The sequence below is a fragment of the Stegodyphus dumicola genome, chromosome 8 (genome assembly GCF_044657685.1).
Source record: "Stegodyphus dumicola isolate Sdum_Otavi_A_Nest chromosome 8, ASM4465768v1".
NCBI lineage: Eukaryota > Metazoa > Arthropoda > Arachnida > Araneae > Eresidae > Stegodyphus > Stegodyphus dumicola.
Genome location: NC_140775.1, coordinates 35,333,636 through 35,351,702, shown reverse-complemented (window position 1 = coordinate 35,351,702; position 18,067 = coordinate 35,333,636). Strand labels below are relative to the sequence as shown.

The 18,067-nt window shown below is 31.8% G+C and overlaps 1 protein-coding gene across 1 annotated transcript in view; it reads left to right on the top strand.

Annotated features, from left to right (window-relative positions):
* The window catches only part of LOC118200504 (uncharacterized), a 104,531-nt gene extending 97,352 nt beyond the window's left edge, over positions 1 to 7,179 (top strand). The window contains exon 6 of the mRNA XM_085821736.1: positions 3,247 to 7,179. Coding sequence (XP_085677862.1) covers positions 3,247 to 3,420 — 174 coding nt within the window. The 3' untranslated portion in view covers positions 3,421 to 7,179. The remainder of the gene's footprint in view (positions 1 to 3,246) is intronic.
* Positions 7,180 to 18,067: the final 10,888 nt, after the last annotated feature.

The following is an 18,067-nucleotide window of genomic DNA, read 5'->3' as shown; positions in this document are numbered from 1 at the left end:
CCTCTGTCACTTTTCTTCGCTATCGGAAGCGAATTATAATGACGAGGAACTTGTTTTAAATCATATCAAAGATGGAGCATATCGAGATGAAATACTACATTTGGTAAGGAATTATAAGCCAAATAAAATAAAAACATCTGCGCTGAAGATAAGGATAGTGCTGACAGATCAACTTCCAATTCATTACGCGCCCCCCCGCGGCGTTCCCCCCGCCGACCAGCGTGAAATTTACTAAACAGATTTCGGATTTCAAAACATACTTTCGTATTAGATCCTTTACATATTAACAAATATATATCGGAAATTCTATTTGATATAATCGAAAGTTTAAGCTTACTTTTATAAAATTGCTCTTACAGTCTGCAAAAAATAATAAGCCGGATCCAATTCGAAAATTAAGGAACAACGCAGTCATCAACATTAACTGAAATAGATAATTATTTAGCTTATACGTCCATTATACATAAAACGCGCACGCGAAAACGTATTCTGCACTTACGCACACTCATATGCGCAGTCGTAAAAGGTCTGACGCGCACGCGTAAACGCCTATGCGCATGTGCAGAAAGTTTTTAGTTTTGAGGTCCGGATTATAGATCATTCCGAATTATGGGTGTCCGAATTAACGACTTTTGACTGTACAGTATTGAAGACAACTAATTATTATGTAACTTTTGTCCCACAGTTTTTGCAGACACTATGCATAACAAACAATTTTCCCTTCAATTTGAAAAACTCTTTGCACTAAGAAATTTACCTAAATTTTCATACCCAAGTGAACACGTTCCCTTTGTGAGGCTGGGAATTTAGTTTTAGACAAATAGAAAAAAAAAAGACAAATGGAATTTACATTTTGAATTATGGGTTTGATACTAAATAATTTGACATTTTTAATGACTTAAATTCATTCTATTATTAATACTTGAAATATATCACTTTCTAATTTTCAATAAACAGTATAAAATGGTACATGATTAAATAATTTTTTTTTTTTTTTTTTTTAATTTTTAAAACTAAAATATTCTAAAAAGGTTTTTGAGCTTCTGTTTTATTATGCATTAATTTTGGAAAAGAACTGAATTTTAATCAGTAGCACTTATGTAGTTGGACATTGCAGTACTAACAGTCTACAATAAAATTAAATTATTTTTAATTAAACCAGTTATATTCTAATTTGTTGAAAGTTTCGTCCTTAAATAGTATGTTATCAAACAGATTTTGAACAATTATGTAAAATTAAAATTTCATTACACCTAAAGAGCATAATTTTAACAGTTCCACTGAACTTTAATCATTTCTATAGCTTTAAGGGTTTATTTTTTAATTATTCCCTGTATGGAAGAAAGTTCAAAGATATAGCTATATTTGATAATATATACCAAAACAAATTAAAAATTACAAGGACATTTAACAGAAAAAAAGACGGAGATGAAGACTGGTTAAATTTTAAATTGTTCAAGGAAATAATCAAATAGTTGAAAAATTTTTGGACATAACATTAATATAAAGGTATGATAGAAATAATTATTGTAAACACTTAGTAAAGACACATAGTTTTGCAGTGTAATTTAAAACGAAAGTAACGTCCTATAATATAAAGAATGGCATTTTCTTCAACGGAGGTTTACACATTTCCCAGTAGTCTAAATCCAGAACAACTGTAATATGAAATTTTCCCTCAGTGTCAAAAAGCATCTTGAAGTCTGGTCACTAATCCCTACACTTCCCTTCCTTTTTCGACATAGATGCACCCCTCTGAGAATCCATTAAACTACACACAAGAATCTTTGTTGCAAATAGGAGGTGATTTCTTAAAGGGGGAAAGCATTCAGTTCAAGATTCCCTGTCCTTTCAAGGCTTTTACTGCTACCAAAGCCCCGGCCTGAAAAGGCTCAGCTAGGCTAAAATTATCTTTCCAATTCTGGAGCTGCCTAAGGATCTACAAAGCAAAACCATGTTTCGATGTCCATTAACCAAAAAGGGGAATTGCTGCAGAAAATGGATAAAGGCATATTCGTCTCAAAATTCTGCGAGGAGTATGGCATTAGAAAGTCAACTGTATATGACATAAGAAAAAGGAACTTTTTGAATTTTTTATGGAAGCAACTTAAACAACTTACATTGAATGAAATGTTTAATAAAGTAAACAAATAAATATTAAGCTTTTTTTTTTTGTAAATTTGGATACCTTTTAGATCATAATTGTTCTTTATTTCATGAATTACAATTTCATATTTTTAAATTGTATAATTTCTGCATGCCATCTTACCAGATTTAAATTGATGATCTAATATCCGGAAAAATCCCAAATCCGGAATCGCCAAAGTCCCGACAAGTCCGAATTTCGGATTTTGTACTGTATTAAATACATTCAATGCCTCATCTAGTTAATAAAGTTTCAAAATCTTGGGTATGTTAATTGCTAGTGCCTAGATTTTAAAAACTTGATATTATGATTGAAAATATATTTGAAAAATACAATCTTACTTGTTACCATGAAGTGATTTATAAGAAGTAATAAAAATTTCATCAGCAGTTTCTCCAGAATCGTACTTTCAAATTATATCATTGAATAAATTTCAAAGTAGGCACTTTTAAAAATTCTGAAAATAGACAATGTGCCAAGAGAGCATAGTAGACATGAGCACTTGGATGTCATATTTTTTGTCTTTTGCCCATTTAATTAGTAATTATTTAGAATCGGTGAATCTAATTTAAAATTTATTGGATATGATTATTTGTCCTAAAAAAATAAGAGTAAAGAAAAAAAAAATTATTACGTATTTTTGAAACTTTCTTTTGATGTATTATTAAAAAATATTAGTGTTTTAAGGTATAAAATTTGTTATTTTTATCAGCTTGGAAAAAAAAAGAATGTAATCCATTATTATTTTATAAAAATTATTATTCTCTGACTCTGCTTGATTATGTATAGAATATAATCATCATATGCTCTCTTTTGGATATGCAATAAAATATTCTGTTATTAAAAAAAAAAGTGGCATGGCATGAGTTCAGTTATAGCGCTTATATAATCAGTGGTTTGTAGTCAATTTTTTCAAGTGATACACTTTCCAAAAAAAGGTACAAAAATATATGCTTCAGGAATTTTCATGAATATGATAAATTCAGTTTTATATTTTGATAATATTTATAAGATTTTCCATTTTATATAGCATATAATTTTCTGATGTCTTATTGCATTTCAGTGCCATTTATTTTCATGTGTTTTTTTTTATCTTTCAGATTGAGACTTACAAAAATCATCCTCAAGTAACAGATTTTAATAAATTTATCATGAATGCCTTTTTAGAAAGTCAGCAATTGAAAACTGCTATAAAGACATCACCTGTTTTATCTTATACAAAAGATTGTTACCATAAAGTTTATCATGTACAAAGTATACAAGATGAAAGCTAATAAAATGCTTAACGCACTCTTTTACAAAAAAAAAATCAAAGCACCATGAAGTATGTGGTCATTTTTGATGAAATTGAATATGTGTATAGCTCATACACAAATAATAAAATGATTAAAAAAATCAAGGTCATAGTACCTCTTCTTGGCTCACTATCACCCATTGAGTGTTCAAATTAGTAGTTGGTCGAACCGCCCCTGGCGGCAATGCATGCTTGAATTCGTCGAGGCAAGGAATGGTAGAGGTTCTTAATGTCATTCTACCAGGCATTTATCAGTTGTCGCTCCAGATCTGCGATATTTTGTGGTGCCTGAATCTGGCGGTCTACTATGTCTCAGACATGCTCAATTGGTGAAATGTCTGGTGACCTTGCTGGCCAAGGAAGAGTATCAACCACACAAAGACGGTCCAGAGATATGAGAGTGGTATGTGGCCTGGCATTATCTTGTTGGAAAATGACCCCAGGATGACATGCCATGAAGGGTAATGCAACCAGCCGCAGGATGGTATCAGCATATTGTTGAGCTGTTAAAGATATACGGAGGCTGACAATGGTGACCTGCTGTCATAAGAAATAGAATCCGACACCATCACACCTGGGGTTATGGCTGTATGATTTTGTAAAACAAAGGCTGATTGGGACTGCTGGTCCAGTCCTCTCCAGACATGAACACAATGGTTCATGTATCGCTTCAAGAGTGAAGAGTTTCTCACTTCAAGAGTGAAGCGAGATTCATTGCTGAACACTATACATCCCAGTCTTATGGCAACCATGATGATCGGCACCACTCCAGACGCCTCCGCCGATGCTGTGGGATCAGGCTGATTGGAACTGCTGGCCCCGTCCTCTCCAGACATGGACACGATGGTTCATGTATCGCTTCAAAAGAACAATCATCCTATCTTGCCTCGTGTCTGTGCTCCTTGGCCTTCTAGAGCCTTCATTTCATTGACAATTTCCTTGTGTCAACCATTGCTGCCAACATCTTTGCACAACAGTGTCTGTACGCTGCAGGTGGCGGGCTATTGCTTGGTATGACCACCTAGCTTCACGCAACCCTACAATGCGACTACATTCGAAGTCATTTAGTTGTCTTTAAGATCTTCGATATCCTCGCAATGGCATCTTTAGTTGCTTCTTTATGGAATTACAATGGCAGCAACAAAAAAAAGAAAAATTTCCCGCCTCTGTTAATGGTTTTATACTTTGCAAATTAGACGCTATGATCGCAATTCCTGTTCATTTGCCTTGAAACTTTGATCATTTATATGTTCAACAAGATGTTTCTGCATACCAAATTTCGTCAGAAAAGTCCTTCTTGGTGCTTCGATTTTTTTGCAAAAGAGTACATATTAAAAAATTATATTTATGTTATTATAATATAGTTGCAAGTTTATGATAAATTTTTTATAAGAAGTGTTGGTGATGTTATTATTATTTTTGTTAATTTTTAAAATATAATATTGTTATTTTTATGATATATTGTTATGGAACGATGTTATATCCCCGATTTTTATATACAATGAGCAGATTTATGATGCATAAGTAATACAGCAAAAGCCACATTCCTTGAAATGATTTCAAAATTGAAAGTGATTAATAGTAGATGTAATGCATAATAAAAAACTAAAAATTATCATTTAGATAACATAGATTAATTGGAAGATAATAGGAAGTTTATTGCATAGAAATATTTCCATCAATGGGAGTTCTGACCTTTCATTTCATCAGTGACAATGTCATAATGGAAAGATTTGTCTCATCTGTAATCCAAGATTTAAACTTTTTAGTTCAGTGTTTATTAACAAAAATAGTGATTCATATAAACAGTGAGATGAAAATCTGTTTTATTCTTTATATCATCTTTTTTAGAGATGGTCACTTTTCTTTGTCAAACAAATTCCAAAAATTCACATATTGCATGTGATCATTTATAAGATCCGCATTATCTATCATCACATATACATGCACAGACATTTGTGAAAAAGGTTGGACTTGGTTTATGATAAAAATAAATCCTTCAAAATTGCTTATATTATATAAGTAATGAAAGTCAATATTTGAGATCAAGTGCAGTTCATTATTATATTGAAACAGATATGTTTATATGTGTGTTTTAATCAAATCTACAAGTATAATATACTTTAAAAAAATTATGTGATTTTCTGATCTAATTACGAATATTAACGAAGCAAATTATAGTATATGCAGGACATTTCAGGAGGGCATTGGTTCTGCAAGATGCTATTTCTCGTTAGTTTATGGGAATAATTTTTATCTGTTCTGTAATCAGGTCTAGAATTAAATAAAAATAATAATAATAAAAAAAGCATAAAAACTTTCTAAAATGTTAATAACTTCACAAATGTTAGAAATACTAGTAATACAGTTGTTACGAAATGTATTTACATACACCATGTATGTAAATACATTTCGTATATACGTTATAATATGTATATACGTTCATAGTTTTTAAGGTCAATTTAGGGTTATATATTTATCATCTGTTAGAGAGGTAGAGGACTGAATTATCTTTGATCATCTTCTGCATCTGTTAATTTGTGATCGACATTTCAGGAAGATGCTTAAACTGATTTGCTTTCCTCTCCTCAGGATAGTCTTCAGAAAGTGCATGGTATTGTTATTGAAAATTTCAATCAACTTTGTTCACATCAGTTTGACCGAGATGACATTGCTTAGCTGGGAGATCTTTTTCGATTTCATTAAAGGATCTTTGATCTCTCCAACAGTACAAACCAGGCACTAGACTCTTTCTGTTTTCCTCTGCCTCATCTAAAGAAATTTCCTTTCTTGTTTTCTCATATTTCATCCAAACAGAGCTTACAACAATTTTTAATTGGTAATTTAGTGTTAGAAGTATATTTACTTTCCTGTTGTTTTGCTTTTTATGTATTATTATATGAAAATGCATTTTTGTAGCTATGCATTGCTTAACATAAACAGTTTTCATTTGGGATTTAATATGTTACTGTATTCACATGCATTTCATAATGGGAGACATTTTTTATCCATGTCCATATTTGTTTAGCAGAACATTTGCTGTATGAGACACCTCTGAATTAGTATGTGTATATACATATTTTATTAGATGCTTAATGTGTGATCGTAGTTTTCAAGTCTTTTTTTTTTTTTTTTTTCAAAGCAAATGCTTTTTTGTAGCTGCTTATATATATTTGAGGCTTGCAGGTGAAGAAATTATTATGTACATTGCTACTTTTAAAGCAAAAATTGTCTTCACAAATTCTTTATTGTGAAATGTAAAAGGCAGTTACGATGAGTACAATTACTTGTAACAGTGTTTTCTTAATGAAAAGAATATTTTTTTTGGGAGGGGGAGAGGACAGTATTTCATTTTATTGAGGTGATTGAAAATTTCTATTCCCTAGTATATAAATCAGTTGTAAATGTTAACCAGCCATTGTTGAAATATAACAAGATTTTATATATTCAAGATTCATTATCATAAGCTTTTACATAAATGTTTTAAAATGTATTTTTGTAGTGTTTGCTACTGTTAAATACTGATAATAACCGATTCATTGTGATGAATAAGTGAAGTTTGTGCTGGGAGGAAAATGCAAGTCTGAAAGTCTGAAAAGTTAGTTTGATAAATAGGAAAGCATACTTTTATTACGTATCCCATTTTCCTCCATTAAGCCAAAACAAAGCTGATAAACTGTCTTTATAAGGATGCATTGATATTTTCATACCTTGCTTTTAATTAAATCTCAATCTCTCACTACTGTATTAAACTTCATTTTTAATTTATTACAAATGTTTTCTTCAAATGAAATATAACATTTTTCAACATTTTAGAACTAAATTATTTTTAGTTCACAGGCTTATTTGCTGCTGCTTATAGAGCTTGTAGCAGAGTTTAATTTCTAAAATTAGAAGTGCTGGAGGAAGTGAAGCCTGTCAAGAAAAACAAATATAAATAAAAAATAATTAATAAAATATTAAAAATACAGTAAATTATTAAATGAAGAATAAATAGTTAATTAAATAATAAAATACAAGACTTCATCCTATTTTGGGCTCCAGCTGGAACAGTTTCATTCAAAAATGAAGAAATAGCTCTGGCTAAATAAAACTTGCAGTGTACAGTATAAAGTAATACCTAAAGGGATGACAGAAACAAAGACCATCCTTTTTTAGGGGAGACGTCAATCAAAAAGGTAAAATAGTTAAAGTGTACTAATGAAAATAGAGAGAATGCTAGAAACAGTTATAAGTGTATTGAAATAAATTTTAATGGAGGATGTTGTAGGTATGAAAAAAAAAGAGCCTAATACATGCTGTCCACCATTGCATACCAGTTTAATTGTGTCAAGCAGAATGTGACAGTAAAAAAACATTGCAACCAAATTCGAAGGTTTCTGATCAACCTTCAAACAACCTTCAGGGACAATTTTCGTGCCCCGTGTATTTGATTGCATTATTCCGAAAATTGGCTGCAGCTGCTGTTTAGTCCAAAGGGAATAGTCCCTGAAGGACTATTGTTTTTGTTTTGCGATTTTTCATCGAATAACTATAAATGGCGTATCACTTTTCAAATTGTCGCCACCAAATACGATCGCCCTAAATTATATTTGAAGAAATTAAATAATAAAGAATCTGCATAAATGTATGTATGTTTCTCGCATTGTGATAAAACAGCGGTACCTGGAGCCATTCATTTTTGAATGATGTAATCCTACTGCGGATATGGGCATCTGAAATCCCAAATTTGAAATTAGGAATTTGTTTTATTATCGATTTCATATTTTGTAAAACTTTAAGGAATTTTTCATTAACAAACTCAACGATTTAAAAGCGAGCAATGGCAACACTCTAAGGCAACGGTTCTCAACCTTTTGACAAATGCGTACCATCTAAACAAAAATTGAAAACCTTTAGTACACCATTACAAAGTACTACTACTACCACCACTCTTGAACAAAGCTCAGATCACATAAATTTATGAGTGTTAGAAAAAAAAACTCAATCAGGATGTTGGAGTTTAAATTTTTGAATTTAATAGTTAAAAATACTTTACTTCTTTGCATACTACTGGTTGAGAACCCCTGCTCTACGGGCGAAAAAAAACTTTTTATCTCCAGCACGCGGAACTGTGTATCCGAAATTCTAAAGATATGCTCTCATTTTAAAATTATTTTGTGACATTGCTGTTGAACTAAATTTTATGGTTTAAGTGCAAAGAACATGATATTTAATAAGGTATCACACAAAACGTTAAGAAATGCCCTTTTGGACGTTTTTCTAAATTTATTTATTTATTTTGTGGTAAGTAATTAGCATTGGACATGTTTGACCAGAGTGATCACTTCTAATACTCTTAGGAATGAAAAATTTATTTGGTCTCCATAATCCATTGCACTTCGGGGTGCTAAAGTGTAAGATTTTTTTACCATGTCTGTTGTATATTCAAATAATTATGTTTTCATTTTTAATGGTTTGATCCTAGTTGAGTATGGAATGATTTTAAATGTTTAATTTTTATTTTAGTATATTACATTACAAAGTACGTAATCCGGACGTCCATTATCCGGAATGATCTATAATCCGGACCTCAAAGCCACAAACTTACACATGCGCGTAATGCGTTTATGTATGCATCTAATGATAATCTAAATTTTAGAAGAAAAACCCATCTGTGCTTCTGATAGTGAAGAAAGTGACAGAGAAATTATTGAAAACGAAAAAATTGTTTCGATTGACAAGTTAGTCGGTATTCTCGACACGGCAGTTACAGGACTTGAACGGTGGAACTTTTTAACTGAACAAGAAATTATGTCTGTTTATAGAATTAAAGAGAAAGTATTAGCACAAAAAATGAAGCAACTTAAACAACTTATATTGAAAGAAATGTTTAATAAAGTAAACAAATAAATATTAAGCTTTTTTTTTTTTTTTGTAAATTTTGATACCCTTTAGATCATAATTGCTCTTTATTTCATAAATTAGGGTTTCATATTTTTAATTGTATAATTTCTGCATGCCATCTTACCAGATTTAAATTGATGATCTATAATCCGGAATCACCAAAGTCCCGACAAGTCCGGATTACGGACTTTGTACTACCAGTTGTTGCAACTATCAGTGGATAACTGATTAGGTTTTGAATTGTTTTTTGCATTGTGCTTAGTCATTATATATGTGTAAGATAAATATAAATTATGATTTAAATTATTAATGGCTCCTTAATGCTTAGTTTTAATTTGGTATTTCCACTGTCTATTCTAAAAACAGTTATCTTTTCCCACTTCGTCATTTTGAGACTAATCCATGTCGTATGACTTTTACATAATGCTGGTGTAGTAAATGGAACTAAAAGTCAAACAGCCAATAATAATTTTACAGTAGTATTAATTATCCTATCAAATACATTGAGAACCGAAACTAGTTCATTCTGAATTAAGATTTCATACTGAACACTATTTGCTTGCTTTCTGCATGTCAGCCTACCTTGATTGCTGCTTGCTTCTTGCTGCAAAGCTGTTGAATTTTGAAATGAGTACGTGTAGTGTGCCAAGTTGTTTATGGCCACAATATTTTTTTTTAATAAAGATGAATATCACTGGCAAACAATTTGTAACACAATTTCTGTTGAGTCCAATTTTTGAGTTAAATAGACATGCTGATTTTGAAACTGTAGTTTTCTTCTACCACGTCAAGCCTTTTTTTTCTCACTTTATATCAGTGTGATCACTCTCCATGGCATCCATCATGGATCTTAGGAAGCGCTACTGCTGTCTTGTTGGCTGACATAAACCCTTCAACTGGCACCGGTAAATGATGCCATAGGAGACCAGCGGCAGGTGCATACTTGTCTAGATTAGTTCCGCCATGCTTGAGATACTATAATGAGATGATGTGTGTTGCTCTGATATAGTGAAGTGCACTCCGGTGGGGAGTCTGAATTCTCGTTTATATACAAGATTAGCAGTGTTTAAAATTTATTAATATATGAACTGAAATTTTTCCTTACGTCTACTTCTGCTAGTTCTCATTGTAAGTTCTTAAACAGCTCCAATTCTTTTTGTTATGTATATGGTAGTTTTACCATTCCCAGTCAAAGCATAAACATCAGTACATTTCTCAGGCAAGCCTATTTTGCGTATTTTAAAGTGAAAATATGTGATCAAAATAAATCATGGGCATTCAAATAGTGTGTCGAGAGTTTCCGGATGTGAATGAAGGGAACATGTTCTAAAGTTCCTTTCATAATCATAGGTATCCTTTTGGTATACCTATGATTTGGCAAAAGCTCAAAAGTCACTCAAGTGATTGTGTTTCGGCCACCAGAGCTCTCTGCCTGTCTGTTAAGATATTTTTTCGCAATGCGCAGATTGTATGCGTAGCTCGCATTTTGTTCTTGCATTCTTAAAACCGCTCATTGTAACTCTGTCATTTTACTTTGTGCTGTGTTGTGTTCGAAAGTTCAAACCGCGAATAAAGGTTAATTTTACAGTCCACTCGCAGTGATGTATTCTTAGGTTTATTAATTTAAAGTTAAGATACCGCTTCGCTACATTATTTGGTCCGTCGAGCCGGAGTTTCGAGAAAAACCCGCGCTTGTGAATAAGAATTCTACGTGTCCGTAATGGTGGTGATAATGCAATTTCGATTTAGAATTCTCAAGAGTTACGGAATGGATACAGTGTTCGAGGTGAGTGAACGCATTTTAATTGCATTTGAGATTTCCTTATTGCTACTATTGTTGTGTTTAAAGTATTAGTAAAATCGTGAATTTAGAATATTTTCAAAATGTCAGATATAGAAAAAAAGCGAAAGAAAATTTTGAAAACACAGTTAACTAAATTCATTGAGAGAATAGATTATGATAACTTAGATAATGCTGAAGCTGAATTAATCTTATAAAAATGTAAAATCTTTAAGGAAGATTTTAATTCTCTATTTAGAGAAATTTATACAAATTATGATGATGAAAAAATAGACACTTTCGTTGAGGAAGAACAGTCGATTTTAGAGAAAATTGAGGAGGTTCACTTAAAAATTATTCGTAAGTTAAAGATTTACAAGGTCGTAAATGCAAATGGCGACAAACCTGTCGTACCTGAATCAATCTCTGAAAGTTTAAAGTTACCGAAATTATCTTTACCCACATTTAGCGGAAATTTAACTGAATGGATAACATTTAAAGATTTATTTAACGCTAGTGTTCGCAACAATCCAAATCTTTCTGGAGCTCAAAAATTACAATATTTAAAGAGTTCTTTGAAAAATGATGCTTATCGCATTATTCAGTAATTATCGCATTATTCAATTCCCATAGCTGATCAAAATTTCAGTATTACTTGGAATTTACTAGAAGAGAGATTTTCTAATAAGAGAGAACAGATATTTGCTTTTATTAAAAGAATTCTTAACGTTTCACAAATACAAAAGGAATCTGCATCCTCGATATTAAGTTTAGTAGATAACGTAAACGAAATAACTCGCTCATTGGAAATATTAGATCAAAGGATAGATAATTTTAGTGATACTTTGTTGTTGTATATTATTTTGCAAAAACTTGACGTTTCGACAAAGTTGTGGTGGGAGCGTCAATTAAAAAAAGACGAAATACCAAAGTTGAATGACTTAATAGAATTTTTGAAGAATTACGCTAGAACATTACAGAACAGTAAACCTTTAATTAGTAAAACGCATAAACCAGTGTATAATAGGGTTAATTCTCTGATTACTAATTCTACCTGCTTATTTTGTAAAGAAGATCATTTTTTATACATGTGTTCTAATTTTTTAAATTTACCAGTGCAAAAACGAATAGAGTTTCTTAAGACTAATAAACTTTGTTTTAATTGCTTGTCTAATGTCCATAAAGTTAAAATGTCTAAGAGTGCAAACACCTGCAAGCATTGTTTTAAGCATCATCATAGCATTTTGCATTTAGAAAATAATTTCAAACCAAAAAATGCATCTAGATTCCCTTCACCGGAAGCACAAGTGTTTGTTCCGAAATCGCAAATTAAACCAGAAAACAACTTGAGTGAGGTTTCTCCAACTGTTTGTGCAAACAACTATGAAAATAAACATTTTGGAGCTCATGCTAATGGTAAACGTAGTCATGTACTTTTGTGTACTGCTTTAATTAAGGTTCAAAACTCAAAAAATGAATTCATAAATTGTAGATGTTTACTAGATTCAGGTAGTGAAAAATCATTCATTCGTCGGAAAACAGCTATCAATTTAGGATTGAGCATAAAGGATTCGAAGATATTAGTGTCATGCTTAGGTACTTTCAATACAACTACTACTGGAGAAGTTGAGTTGTTGTTTACACCTCATTTTAATACTAATTACAGAATTTCAACGTCCGCATACATAATAGACAAAATTACAGGAAACATTCCAAGTGTAACATTACCTTTGAATTTATATGAAAATTTCCAGGATTTAACTTTAGCAGATCCTACATTTCATGAATCGGGAGAAATTGATATTTTACTTGGAGTTAATGTATTCCTTACTTTAATCAATGGCGAGGTAATTAAAAGGGGCAAAAATCTTCCATTTGCATGTTGTTCTAAGTTAGGATGGATAATTGCTGGAACTACACATTTTGAATTCCCAAACCGTAAGCAGGTTTCAGTCAATACGCTAAACGTAAACACGGAGGAATTAGTTAAATCATTTTGGGATTTGGAACAAATTCCCACATCGAAACCTTTAACTAAAGAGGAAAGATTGTGTGAAAATCATTTCGTGGAAAATCACGTGCGTAGTGAAAAGGGTCGTTACTCAGTAAAACTGCCATTCAAGCCTAAGAGAAATGAGTTGGGTAATTCCAGACCATCAGCCTTTCGCAACTTTCTTAATCTGGAACAAAAATTAATAAAAACTCCTGAAGTATATCAACAGTATAAAGACTTCATGTCCGAATATTTATCACTTGGACACATGGAAGAATTATCCGATGATAATCCAGATAAAGTAAATTTTCATTATTATATACCTCATCATCACGTGCTAAAAGAATCCAGTCTTACCACAAAACTACGCGTCGTTTTCAATGCTAGTGCCAAAACTACATCAGGGATATCGCTTAATGACACGCTAATGAATGGTCCCAAGGTACAAGACGACTTATTTACTATTCTTTTGAGGTTTAGATGCTATCCCATAGCCATTACTAGCGACTTATTGAAAATGTATCGACAAGTTCAAATTCATGATGAAGATCGCGATTACCAAAAAATATTTTGGAGAGATGATCCATCGAAGCCGATTAAAACTTACAGGTTGTGCACAGTTACGTACGGCACTACTTCCGCTTCATACCTGGCTACTCGCGTACTCAAACAACTAACAATTGACGAAGGAACTAAATTCCCAAAGGCAGCTGAAATAATATTACACAATTGTTATATTGATGATGTCCTATTTGGTTCAGACACAGTAGAAGACGCAGTAGAGTTAATTTCACAACTGAGTGAACTTTTACAAAAAGGTGGCTTTCAATTGCATAAATAGTGTACAAATGATCGCTCGATTTTGGAAACTGCTTTGAGTGCTCGGAATTCAAATTCTGCATGTGCAGTAGTTGATACTAAATCAATAAAATTATTGGGTTTGGAGTGGTATCCAACGCAAGACGAGTTTACTTGTCACTTTGGATATACTAAGTATGCCTGTTTTTTGCATATGTGGGATAGCAGAGCTCATGAGAAGCACTGAGTGCAGTGGAACTAGCCACCAAAATCTGACCTGTATTTGGTGGTCCAAACATTCTACATCAACCATTTGTTGACAGAAAGAACATTGTATTTCCATCTCTACAAATGAAACTGGGTCTCGTGAAGCAACTTGTTAAAGCTTTGCCTGTGGAAGGAGGCTGTTTCAAGTATCTCATTTCAGTATTTCCTAACCTGTCATTTGAAAAGATAAAAGCCATGTGTGTTTGATGGTCCACAGATTCAGCAGCTGCTTTACGATGAACATTTCATCAGAACAACGGCAAATCTTCAAAAGAATGCTTGGTTGGCATTCAAAAACATTTAAAAAAACTTTATGGAAATGCACGAGCATAGAGTTGTAACAAAATTGTGCATCAACTTTTGGATGCTTGGTTGAAACATAAGCATCAGGTTGAGTTTTTTACATAACCATCTTAATAATTTCCCGAAAAATCTTGGCCCAATCAGTGATTACACCATCCATTTGAAAGTCATGAAGGCATGACACTAAGGTAAATGGGTATACATATGATGGCTGACTATTGCTGGAGCATCAAGCGAGAATGTCCACAGATTAAAAATTCCAGAAAAAGCCAGAAGCGAAAACTTTTCTCATAATATGCATGTTAATCATTTTATTAGAAAAACTTTACTATTTGTATGAACCAAATTTGACTTTTTTAGTTTTTGTATGAATAAATCTATTCTTTGTAAACAGTGTATTTGGTAAGTTTTCCATTTATTTTCTTTTATATGTATAGTTTCTATGACTTTTGAGACAATGAGAGGATATCCTGTAGCTTAAAAAAGTGACATGATAGACAAAAACTGAGGTTATTTTGGGGTTCAGAGGCTAAAAACTTGTCGAAAACAAGTGACAAATCTAAGACAATAAAATTGCTGCTGCCCAGTGTATATAACCTGCCTCGGATGCCAATTTGCTCTTCATAATCAGGGCTTAATTTCTAAGATTAGAAGTGCCGGAGCCCTATGGAAGACCATCAGCAAAGAGGAAAAAGAGTAAATAAGTAAATAAAATTACTATTAAACTCATTAATAATTTTAAAATGATGCAATTATTTATTATCAAATTAATTAATAGCTATTTAATTAATGTTTATAAATTGTTATTTAATCAATAATTATTATATAATTAATTATAACTTATTACTTGATAATTATGAGATAATTATAATTTAATTGATAGTTATTAGATAATTAACTTATTTAATGAAATAATTTAAGATTGAAGTAATTAAGTAATTAAAGTTAAATAAAATGTAAAGAGATAAATTGAAATTTAATAAGTGATTTTTAATATAATTTTATTGTTAAAATAAAATTTTCGAGATAAAATTTCTACTGAAATTGTTACTCAGTTACATAAAAGAAGTGCCGCAGCCTTCTTATTCAGGGCTCCAGTGCGTTCCGGCTAGAATTATGATTTATTAAAGAAACTAAGAAGCACCGGCCCAACTTAAGCTCAGATCGTAGGGGGGTCAAAAAAATTCTTTTATCATCACAAAAATTAAATATACTTAAAGTATAGCTGAGGAAGTACTTATTATAAAAAGAAGTACCGGAGTTCATCTTATTTAGGGCTCCGGTGCGCTCTGGCTAAAATTGTAATTTATCTTTAAAATTGAGAAGTACTGGAGCCGGGCTCCGGTGAGCTCCGGCGCAATTTAAGCAATGTTCATAATGGATTAACATTTGTGCATAACACGTTTTCAGCATCATTATATATATATCTTGATCATCAGTATGAGTAATTCTTTGCTCCTGAACTCTCTCTCTCTCTCTCTATCTTTTTTTTTTTCCCTCCCCATTTGGAATTTGATGCGCCAGTGACTTTTTTTATCATGATGTTGCAAACTCAGCCGTTAGGGGGCGATACTTTTAACCCTTTAACTGCTTAAGACGTGTTTAAACATTTTCAGAGTTTCTTTTAAAAATGCTTTAGACGTCTTTACACGAATTTAAAATCGCTCGAAAAATGTTTAAGTCGTGTATACACAAAGCTCATATTTTGCCAAAATTTCTTAAGACGTGTTCAGACGATGCGCTCTGATGTTCTTTCCCCTACCTTTCTGCAGGCGGTTGTCAGTTGACACAAAGCGTTTATTGGGGTGTGAAGTCTCTTTGAAAAGAGCACTTTACGAAAGCGTCCTGAGAGTGAAGTATCATTGTCAGACAACAGGTATGTATTATCTGTGTGGCGACTAACAATGTCAATGATTTGCAATTTTCGGAGTGCCTATGGTTCAAAACCATGTACCTCCACATCAGAATTACTAAAAGTGAGCAGAAATAGGAAAAATTTGGCATAAGTGATTTACTTGATGCTCAATAGAGGGAGCCACAGGCTCGAGAAAGTTTAGGGCAAGGAGGTTAGAATAGAAGGAGGGAGGGTTCGCAGTTTCCTCCACTATCCGGGAATGAAGCTCCACGGAACAAGCGGCGTCTATATTTGTAATTTCAAAACATTTGCCATACGGTAGTGAAACGTACGTGTTTCTCAGCTGTTAAATGCAGGGATTTTCCAGTAAAAATATCTTAAATTTATAATGAAATGCTTCGCTATTGTTAGTTTTTTGTTTTAAAGTTATAAAGATGATATCCGTAATTTACTAAGTACAGAAAATCATTAAGAAATAGTTCGAAATCTAAATGATGTTTCTGCATAACTTCAAGAATTTGTATAGGTTTTATTATCAACTTGTTGGGTATACTTTCCAATTGTTTCTTTAAGAAGTGATATTTCTGATTTATTCGCAATATTATTACAATTTATTAAAGAATCACTTAGAATAATTTTTACCTGAAATTAATAGCAGATAATTATCTAAAAAAATGGTAACATGTTGCTTTTTTTTTTTAAATGAATGTTTTAAATAGCTTTTTTCCACAACCAACAACCTTATATTAACAAGCAAATAAATATTAATAAAATAAACCATATTTATGTGAATTCAATGATTTCAGTTTATGCGCGTTTCATATTTATAAATCTCAAAGAAATTACCTTGAATTAAGCTGAATTACAGAAATATACCTATATAAATTTTTGGATACATCTTTTCACATGTTCAATTGTGTAAATATTTTACTTACGTTTATCGCAATACTGCCCAGAAATTTGTAAGCTTATGCAAAAACATTTTAACAACTGAACAGTTTATCTCGATCAAATGCACAAATTATATTCGTAACAGTTCACAAAACTTAAAAATGAATAATAATTAATGCATAAAGAAAGCGTTGCTTTATTTAACACCTTTACAATTCATAAAAATAGTAACAATTGATTTCTTACTTTTCATGAAAATTATAAAACTATTTACCTAAGCGTTCAAATCATACAGTTTAATTACTAGCACATATCATTGTATGTTAAGGAACGAAGATACCAGCTGTAAGCAAAAACATTAAAATGTATTTAACATGTTTCGATTATTATTAAGTCTTTTTTTTTTTTCACATCTGGAAAGAAAGCAACATGACATTGTGATATTTTTTAACATATTTATGAAATTACACACACACACAAAAAAAGAAAATCAATACTTATGAGTGAACAGTAATCCCAGGAATATTTTTTGAAAATCTATTTGTGCATCCATATGCAATATAAGCTGACATGCTTCAAAAAGAAAAGGGAGGAAAAATGTTACAATTACAGACTTCCTTGCACAAGTCAAGTGATAACAGTAACATGGCCGCCAAGCTTCACCGTTTGAGTTGAACCTTCCCTCCTTCTATTCTAACCTCCTTGGTTTAGGGATAGAGATAAGATAATAAAAACTTAAGTATCATAATCTTTTCATATGTTTTTAGGTTTTTATAATTTTTTTGTATTTTATACTTTTTTTGGTTTTTATAATTTTTTTATACACAATACAAACACTAAAGCAAAAAGCGGAT